Source organism: Vombatus ursinus, unplaced genomic scaffold (assembly GCF_900497805.2).
Source record: "Vombatus ursinus unplaced genomic scaffold, bare-nosed wombat genome assembly UNPS02014816.1, whole genome shotgun sequence".
Lineage (NCBI taxonomy): Eukaryota > Metazoa > Chordata > Mammalia > Diprotodontia > Vombatidae > Vombatus > Vombatus ursinus.
In genome coordinates this window covers 1,336,164-1,346,563 of record NW_020954594.1, presented here as the reverse complement: position 1 = coordinate 1,346,563, position 10,400 = coordinate 1,336,164, and the positions used below count along the sequence as shown (strand labels likewise).

The 10,400-nt window shown below is 42.8% G+C and overlaps 1 protein-coding gene across 1 annotated transcript in view; it reads right to left on the bottom strand.

Annotated features, from left to right (window-relative positions):
• HSPA8 (heat shock protein family A (Hsp70) member 8) overlaps positions 1–1,300 on the bottom strand; it is a 5,589-nt gene extending 4,289 nt beyond the window's left edge. The window contains exons 1-2 of the mRNA XM_027835556.1: positions 1,195–1,300; positions 46–255 (exon numbers count right to left, since the gene is read on the bottom strand). Coding sequence (XP_027691357.1) covers positions 46–250 — 205 coding nt within the window. The 5' untranslated portion in view covers positions 251–255; positions 1,195–1,300. The remainder of the gene's footprint in view (positions 1–45; positions 256–1,194) is intronic.
• Positions 1,301–10,400: the final 9,100 nt, after the last annotated feature.

Genomic DNA, 10,400 nt, shown 5'->3' with positions numbered 1-10,400 from the left:
CTTACAGTAACTTGAAATTTCAACTACTGTAGTTTGATTCCTTACCAAAAACTGTGTTGGTGGGGTTCATTGCAACTTGATTCTTTGCAGCATCACCAATTAAACGCTCTGTGTCGGTGAAGGCAACATAGCTTGGGGTGGTCCTGTTTCCTTGGTCATTAGCAATGATCTCCACTTTCCCATGTTGGAAGACTCCCACACAGGAGTAAGTGGTGCCAAGATCAATGCCAACTGCGGGTCCCTTCGACATGGTTGCTGCAATGAAATAGATTTAAAAATTTCAGTAATGCATCAGCAATCTCCCATTATACCAAGCTCCTTTCTTTCTACCTAAAGTCCCCTTGAGGACTATATACGTGAACCTGCAACCGGAGCAAGGTTTTGAAAAAATAAATGCTACAACTACATTATCAGGAGCAGTCTCACCACCTCACAGGTGGTATTTAAGCACCAGAAGGGTTTTGGCTGCACACGTGGCCCGGGCCAGGAAAAGGTTGGGGCTCCGCCCCCCCTCCCCTTCTTAAAAGGGACAAAATGGCCTCGACTGTTTTTGGTTTTTTCTAACGCCCAACCACTGGATCTAAGCCAGGTTGCCTACTCCCTTTTACCAAGTGAGATTTCTGATGGAAGCAGAACAAGCACAGCAAAAGGCAAGCCACGTGGTACACAAGAACTACATTACCCGGCATGCACCCCACCGCAGCTTCTTAACTCCAGCCACGCGGTCCAAGAGGATAATCTCATTAGGACGTCCCCACCTTGACCCCGTGACGCCCTCAGAGCCTCAGTAACAAGGGCCCCACAAGGCCCAGCGCGGCCGCTCGCGCCCCCCCCACCCGCCCCCGCATGCAATCCGCTCTAGGAGTGGATTTTTCTCCCAATTTCCTTTCTGTTCCCCGTGCTCCCCTCTAAACCCCGCCCGCGTTGGACACTGCGGATTTTGCTTTGCAACACGAAAAGGAAAAAATTTTTCTTCTTTTAATTACAAAAATGATAAATGTGGTTTTGTACCGCAATGTACCGGTCCGCCACTGCATAATGTCGCCCCAAATCAGCGTTTTCTTGGCACAAAATCCACAGCAATTAAACACCCCTCAAGTAATTAAAATAATTTAGTACTGGATGCAAAAAAAGGGAAATATTAAGGCATACTGACATTCAAGGAAATCCTAGAAATGCTCCTTTAGGCCTTACCTGGGGAGTCGGGAGTCGTAGCTCACCGCTGTGTTAGAAGAAAGGCTGCTGCTGCGCTGAGTAGACCCGCTTCCGCCTGCCCCCCAGGCTTTTATAACCCTTCGCCGAACCTTCCAGAAAGGACCCGCCCATCCGGGCTGCCCATCTTGGAGCTCTCGTCCAATAGGTGACGTCGCTACCGGCTGCGGGGCCAATGAACGGAGCCGTTCCCCTCCCCAGGCCTCGCCCCCTCCTACCTCATCCCGTCCCCCGTAGTCGTGACGCTAATCCCTCCCCGTTCTCGAACCTTCATGCTCGCCCCCGCCGTCCGGGAAAAGAAGGGCGGGGGACGGAATGGAAGAGAGAGGCGGAACCTATGAGAACCCGCGCGCGGGAGCCCTCAGTCTCTGCGGGAAGGGAGGGGAGGGGAAAATGGGGCCAGGTCTGTGGCTGGGAATCTGAGCATGCGCACTCGGGAATAAAGAGGAAGGGGTAAAAAAAGAGGGTTGGGAGGCAACGGAGGAGAGAGCCAATCACGCTCCTGGAGCGTGCGAATCCTGGGGAGCCCGGCTGGCGAGGCCCAGACGGGGCCGTGGGGGAGGGGAAGCTCTTCTCGGGAAGGGCGGAAGTGGAGAGGGAACAAAATGGTCGCTGCTTAGCTTGGCCTTCTCTTCCTGACCGTGAGGTCGGGTTGCGCCTTCCCAGGCCCCCTGGGCGTGCCGGGTTCTTTTCCTGGATTTTGAACCCGAGCGTTGCCGGGGCAGCAGCCTAGGGAAATGGAAGGGTGCGCAGTTCTGGCCTTTCCTCCCCTCCCCCACTCCTACACGAGGCGGCATGAAGGCCGGGTCTCGGACCCCCGCTGGGCCCCATGTGGTGCCCTTTTCCCTTGGTCGCAGTGGGGGTGTGGTGGCGTATTGGAATAGCTCTGCTAGACACAAAAGCCCGGGTACTGACCAAGGGGTGCTCTCGTACTGGATCCCAGAATCCCCAGGCCCCCACGCCCAGAATGTCACAGCTGGAAAGGAACAAGGCGTTCACCCACCCCACCCCCATCCTTGCGCCACGGAGGAGATGGGAGAGGGGAGAGGAGGAGAAACACCTCCTGGCGCACTGTAAGCGCTTCATAAATCTAATAGCTACATCGAGTCTGGATCATGCTAGACACAAACCCTTTGTACCGACCCCCATCCACCCTCATAATCCCTGGATTCCTCCTTGTGGAGACAGCTGTGGACTACTCTGGAAAATGACCCGGTCTTTCCCAACAGACCCAGTTCTGCTATTTAAATGGTCTTAAAGAAAAAAAAAAAATCTCCCACCCCTCCTCCCCCAGCTGGTTGGTTTTTTTCTAGTTTTGTAACGGAGGAATCAGCCTTTTAAGAGGACTTCATTTCCACCTAATTCCCCAGGCCACCGGGCTGTGGGGCAGCGTGAAAACACTCCAGAAACTGAAAAGGGGCTACACAAAAAATTTCGGTGTCTTTATGGTTATTATTTTCAGCAGGGGAAACGCAAGCTGAAGCCGGGTCTTGTACACCACACCCCACCCCCTGCTCCTGTGAGCTTGTTTTTTGCTTCCTCTCTGAATGATGCTGCCTGTGCTTCCCTTTTTTCTTTCACTCTTCTCCCTCATTCCTTCTCTCACCGCCAATGTGAGCCTTAAAATGTAGGAAGAAGAATGCAGGTCTAGGATTCAGGAAGCCTAACTAGTTAGTGGAAGGGGGAGGGAGGTAGACAAAGATTGGAATTTAGATAAAAATCTAAATATCTGCGGCTCAGTTTCATCTGTTTAGGAGGTAATACCAAGCCCTAAGTAGTCTAAGTTAATATCGTTTTGTGGCAGAAGGACTTTCTTCTGGTGTCTATAAAATACCCCTTCTCTAGGCACTTCCACCTTTGTTTAACCTTTGTTTAAAAAAAAAAACTTTGTATTTCTCCTACTTCAGCAGCTAGTTCATAGTTTTTTAAATTTGGGATCTAATCCAATCTTTTTGTTTTACAAAGAAATAAAATGAGATCCAAGAATGTTCGGTGACTTGTCCAAGGTCACAGATCAGTAGGCTTGCTTTTTTCTACAAAGGGGACCTGAAATCTCAGGTTGCAACTCTTAGGTTACCATTTCTAATATCTGAGCCTCCCTTTGCTTCTTTAGAGTGAAAGTATTCAGTGTTTCATAATAAGGTGTAGCAAAGGTGAGCCAGCAGAAAATGAAGCAACGCTTTCCTGAGTCCTCAAATGATTTGAAAACAGGACAAGGTCTATAAGGACAATTGTAGAGGCCCTTAGCAAGTAGTCTTGTCCTATGAGCAATAATTGAAGGACACAGAACAGATAAGACATCTTTCTAGTTGCTTACAACTGTTCCTAGAACCTTGATTGTGTTCTTATTAAGTGTAGTAATCCATAGTCCATGGATTTGATCGTGGTTCAGATGAATAATGAACTTCCTCTCCGCTGCTGTCTTCACAAAATTGGCAACTGCATACATTCAGTTTCTGAAAATAAGGCTAGGCACTGAAAAGGTTGAGGGCCTAGGACCATCCCCAAGGGCAAATTGCAAACCAAAATCGATACCATCAATCCTTCCCTTTGTGTTTTTGTATGTGGGTTGAACCTCAAGGGCAGCTTGAACAAGGAAAAAGAAACCTCTAAAAGGCAACAGAGTAAAATGTGATGTAGAATGGGGAGGGCCTACGGGCTGATTAAGCAATAAAGACATTTGGGCTTCGTTTTAAGGATTATCGAATCAGTATCTGTATTGGAGGTGGGAAGGGGGAAGAGGAGAGATGTATTAGACTAAAAAATAATCTATTTTACTCTAGGAATGATTCTGGATGGGAGCAATTAACATTAAGCCACATTTCAATTAAGAAAAGTAAGGATAACCTTTCAGCAATTTAAAATGAAGATTAAATCATTTCTGAAAGTAAAGGAAACTAGTTCATGGGAACATTGAGTCAGCAAAGGGTGTGGTTATTTTCTGTTTTTATACCAGGGAAGTTTTCAAAATCCTGCAAGATAGACTATTATATTGCAATAGTTTCTTGTGGCCAATGAAAGTTGCATGCCATTTGATCTATCAATCAGGCCATGAAGATACAAAGGAGAGCCCTCTGCCACCCCATCCTCCCCATACCAAAAATAAATTTTAAATTTGAAAGTTAACCAAATGATTGATGTTTGTATATGACCAGATACCTCAGGGAAATACAGTAGCTTATTTGAAATCAGTCATAAAGAATAAATCTCTTTAAAATCATCAATCGTAACATACACCCTCCAAATTAAATCTTTAGTGTTTCATGACCCTTATATAGACAATATGTAATTGTTGATTATAGTCATCATTTTTGGATAGCATTGAAATGCATTACATACTTTAATCTGATCCACAAAGTGACCCAGTGAGGTAGGTAGTGAAAGTATTATTGTCCCCAAATTACAGAAAAAAGTAAAGCTAGGAAGACACAAGTCTTCTGATTTTTTACTTCCATGCTACCAAGATTTTTCCGGACTAATTATACATTATTCTTTTTCATGAGGCCTGCAGTCCTGCCAAACTTGCCTTTCCTTGCATTTCTCACATATGATTCACATGCATAGGCTTCCCCCCCCCCCACATCTTGAATGCACTTCCTCTTTTACTTTACCATTAGAAGAATCCTTGGTGTCTTTAAAAGTACAACTCAAATGCCACCTCCAATTTAAGGCTTTTATTGGTCTACCCCAACTACTGGAACCTCCTTTTTCCCCCTTCCACTATTACTATTTATTTTTTTATATAGAACCCATCCAGGTTAGCTCGGCAAAAAGAACTGACACAATGGGAGCATCCTACCTTTCAACTCCTCTTCCTAATTTCTCCCTCCCTCCACCCCTAGCCCTAAGCCTGGGCTATTTCACAGCCATCTGAACATGCAGACTGCAAGAACTGATTCCACCAGGAGTAGCTTCCCAACTTGCCTTCTACCTTTGTTCAGAATACTTTACTAGTCAGAGGGCTTGAACAAGATGGTACTTAACAACCCCATTCCTTATGACAAGATGGAGGACTGTCAGCCCTTTTCATTTACCCTGCCTGTGTATATCCTGGAGTCTCCTAGATGATTCAGTGGATAGAATGCTGGGCCAAGAGTCAGGAAGACCTGAATTCACATCTGGCCTGAGACACTAGCCCTTGGTAAGTCATTTAACCTCCTTCTCAGTTTCCTGAAATATAAGAAATGGAGATAATAATGGCACCTACCTCCCAAGGTTCTTATGAAGTGTTGTAAAGTGCCCAGCATGTAGTAGGCACTTAATAAATTTTTATGTGTAACCTAAGGAGTTCTGGGCCTTGTTATCAGTCCCATGGTACACCCTTAGGACTTCTGCACCTTTCCATCTGCCTTGCAGTTGAATTTTCCTTTTTATGTTGTCTCATTCCTGCCCCCCCCACCTCGAGAGTAGGAATTGTCTTGGTTTTTCTGTTTGTGCTTGGCCCATAGTAAGCTCTTAATAAATGCTTTTTTCATTCATTCACCTAGTTTTTTTATACTTAGAAGTGTAGGGGATTTCCTTCTATTGAAATCAAATTCCATGAAGGCTGGTACTGTTTCATTTTTGTCTTTGCATACTTAGCACTTGGCACAGTGCCTAGCACGTAATAGGCACTTTGTAAATGCTTGTTAGTTTGGTAGAAAAAAAGTAAAATATTTGGGAGACTATGGTGCAGTCAAAAGAGCCTCAAATTGGAGTGACAGAATATGAGTTCAGACCCAGCTCTACATGTGTGACCTTGAACAAATCATTTAACATCTCTGGACTCCAATTTCCTCATCTGTAAAATGAGGGGATTGGATTAGATGGATCATAAAGTCCCTTCCAGCTTTATCACTATCATCCTATGATCCAGTAAAGAAAGTTATAACTGTTCAGAGACTAAAAATATTTCATTTCATTATGTAAGAAGGACCCCCAGGGAAATGCGGATACAACTTGTATTGATATTTTAACTTTCTAACTGTAGTCAAGTTTATCTCTACTACAGAACAGTGTACATTATAGAAATTCACAGATAATCCAAAATTTTTTATTTTAGTTGATGGTTCCAACCTCCTCCATGATGTCTTGTCTCTCCTTCTTTGTATATTAAAGGGATTCCACTAATATTGAGGGATTGATTTGGGTAGAGCTGCTCAACTGTGAACTTTATTGATTTCAGTTTCCATCCTTTTAATTTACTCTTCCCACACTTAAGTAGAGGTGTTAAAGAGCAATGAAATAGAGATCAGCAAAGAGAGGAAGACAAGTCAGCCTAAATAATTGGAAAAATGCTTATAGACAACAAAAGGGTTTTCGAAGGCATTTGAAGCAGAGAACAGAAAAGGAAATTGCCATTTTTAATAGTGATATGTCCTTATAAGGAAAATTCTTCCTTTGATTTCAGTAAAGTTTTGGGTGAATGGAATGGAAAGAGTGTGGTGATGGAGGTAGGCTAGAGGCAAAGGTCCTGAGACTTTAGGAAGTTGAGGTAATAGGAGACCATGATATTCAAAGGGAAGAGAGATTTTGGTAAAGAAAGAAGCTGTGAGCCACATACTGAAGTAACTGGAGGAAGTGATCTTGAGAGCTATGGATAACAGGCAATAAGCATCTGGACAAGATAGAGTAAATTCTAAAGGAGGCAAAGTGTATGTTGAGTCTGAAAGTGGCGGTGGGGAGCAAGGAGTAAATTTTTGTTTTGTTTTGTTTTTTGGCTGGGCAGTTGGGGTTAAGTGACTTGCCCAGGGTCACACAGCTAGAAAGTTATCAAGTGTCTGAGGCCAGATTTGAACTTGGGTCCTCCTGACTCCAGGGCTGGTGTTCTATTCACTGTGCCACCTAGCTGCCCGGAACAAGGCTATATCAACTCATCTAGGGCCTTGCAGAGGATGCCAAGATGGTAGCCAGTTTTCAGTAAGCACCAGAGGATGGAATGAATGAGAGGAAGATGTGGATGACAATTTAGCATTAGTTATCAATTTAACAAATAAATAATACAGAAGGGTTACAAGAGAGCAGAGGAAAATAGGGCCTTGGGCTTACTTATGGTCTCACTGCTGTTTCTGCTCTCCCCCATCCCTTGCCTTTCACCCCTTTCTCATCCCATACGTTCCAGAGTGATGTGTCAGGGGCAGTTGACACTCTTAGGAAGGTAGGACTGAGAGAAGAGCATGATGGCCATGGAACTGTGTGGATGGTAAGAGGAGGGTGTGTCAGACAAATAATGGTGAGTGGTAGGTAAGAAGCAGCCCTCCTATGACATTTAGGGCAAACTCCAAGCTACTTTTTTGTTTTTGGCTCTGGGACCATCTAACCTCTGAGGTGCCTTCTGGTTCTAAGTTTATGATCCTATTAGCTTCATCTGGTTTTCCCAACAACACCTCAAAACCGCTATGTCCAAAACTAAATTTACCTTCCCCTCTAAACCTTCTGACTTCTCTATTTCTATCAGTGGTTCCATGTTGGGCACTTTGGGGTTATCTTTGATTCTTCTTCTCCTTCAAACACTTCCCAAGTCCTGCCTATTCCACCCCTACAATCTCTCTCACATCTGTCCCCTCTCTTTTCTCATTGCCATCCCCCAAATACAGCCCCTTCTGACTAGACTATGGCAATAACCTCCTTACTGTTGGCCTTCAATTTACCTTTTTCAGGCTACCACCAGACCAATCTCTATGATCTATCTTCATGTGACTCACTGTTTTGCTTGCAAGTCTTTAGTGGCATCCTAGAGCACGTGGTGTAAAGTTCAAATGTGTTTACCTGACATTCAAGGCCCTCTCTGACCCTTTACCACCCTGTTTCTCCAACCTTATGTTGGTTCCCTCCTTACAATTTTTTTCTCTAGCAACTGAACTGTATTACTTATTCTCTGTGCCTCCCACACACTGGTCTTTCCTAATTCTAGCCATTGTTTATTCTGTTCTTTAAGCCTGCAACATCTACTCCCCCTTTTCTAGTTTATTTCCTACCTACCCTTTAAATCCTTCTTTAATTCACTTACCATTCAGCATCTTTATTATCGTCATCTAGTACTAGATTTTGTCCCAGAGGACCTGTGTTCCCATCCTACATATGCCACTTAGTGACTGTATCAATTAAACTCTCTGGGCCTCAGTTTCTTTACCTATAAAATGAAGGGGTTGGACTAGATGACCTACCTCCAAGGTCCCCTCTAAGTCAGTCTATAATCTTATGTTTATAAGGTGTGCTACTATAAGACAGGGACCATGTCCTGTGGGAGCTGGCACAGCATTGTGCACATAGTAAGGGCTTAATGTTTTTTGAATGTACTGTGTTTCTTAATCTAGTGAATAGAGAAAATATTCCATCTATCTACTTTCTCCCAACCTAATAGTGGGTTGTAGAAATTAATCTTTTCATGCTTTATAAATTCAAAGAATTGTTTTATTGTTTTAGTAATATCTCTGGTCTTTGCTGGACTTCTATAATGTTTAGTGGGGAAAGGAAGCTGAGGTCATTACTCTGAAAACCCAATCTTCCCATTTTATTTTGTAAATAAATTGTATTAAGTTCTTGTAGTTTGCAGACACCTGAAAAGTTGGCTAAGGCTAGACTTCCTCCTGCCTTCCAGTGTTTGAAATGCAAATTTGTGCTGTGCTACCATTATCATGATTTTTGTTTTGACAAATTGATCATGTTGTTCAGTCATTTTCAATCATGTCTGACTCTTCATGACCCCATTTGGGGTTTTCTTGGCAAAGATACTGGAGTGGTTAGCCATTTCCTTCTCCAGCTCATTTTATAGATGAGGCACTGAATCAAACAAGATTAAGTGACTTGCCCAGGGTCATCCAGCTAGTAAATGTCTAAAGCCAGATTTGAACTCAGGAAGATGAGTCTTCTTGACTTCAGGCCTGGCATTCTGTCCATTTAAATTGACCATATTCAAATCTATTTCAATCCTTCTGTTCTTCATTTGAGCAACAGAGCTGATAAACACTTTTTCCAATACAATTGAACTGTAGACTCTCCTACTGCATCACCTTTATTTTATTAAAAGTTGTTGATTCAAAAGAATCAAATAAATATTTGGCTTCCATGTTGCTCAAATACAGTCCCAGACACACTAAATTCTATCAGGTAAGAGAGGAAAAAATTCAGTTTAGCAACAGAAGTGAAAAAAAAAATACATACAGCAACTCTATTTCAAAAGTTTATATACAGTGTAACATTGTCTTAAATACATTAATATATAAAATTGTTTGGTTTATAGATTTTATTAAAATGGTTTCTTTCTAAACATTATCAACATTCCATTTGTATCCTTTTTTTGCAAACCAAATAGTCCTTCATACACAAAGTTTCTTCCAAATTTTGGGGGTTTTTGGTCCCTTGTTAAAGAATCAGTGGTTAATGGAATACAGGTTGGAACAGCAATAGATCTGCCTTTATCTTCAGACTTCCAGAGTATCAGTAAAGCTTCTCTAAATAAATACCCCAGCAGTTTTCCTTTATAATTCTTACTTCCAGGCTAACAATCTGTACTATGAATGTATTGTACATTTCCATGGTGAAAAGTTCCAAAATAATTTGAGCATTGGACAGGGATTTTAGTCTTCTGGTAACCAGACTCTTCAAGAGAGTCAAACTTGTTTCTCTTCATCCAAAGAGGACAAACTTCTGTTGATGAAGGCATAGGCAGGAAACTGAGATGGTATGGAAATCTGAAACACTAATCAAAATTTGAAATAGCAAATTACTGAAGATATAAGGGAGGCCTCCGTGGAAAATCTGGAAGGCCTGTGAATTCCAATATAATTTTAACTAAGTTGAAGATGTTGCTGGACAGGTTCCAAGGCAGATTCCACGGAGTAATGCCTTGCTCCCACCTCTCCACCTTTTTTTTTTTTGGCTTTGTTTTATATAGAGTCAATGAGGGTATAATGTTTGAATATAATATTGTGTGACGAATGGAAAACCAGACCGATGGGACAGTAACCTTGCTAAGTACTTGCTAGTGAAACTATTGTCCCCATTAGAATATTCACTTTAATACCCAGACCTTCATTTGAGAAGCTATACATACATAGATTTCCATCTTTAGCTTTACCTTTTCTCTCCTAGGATTCTGCCCTTGTGTTTTACTACACTAATTATTCTCAAGGACACCTCAGAAGACAGTGAAATTTGAGTGGACTGTGTGTGTGTGTGTGTGTGTGTGTGTGTGTGTGTGTGTGTGT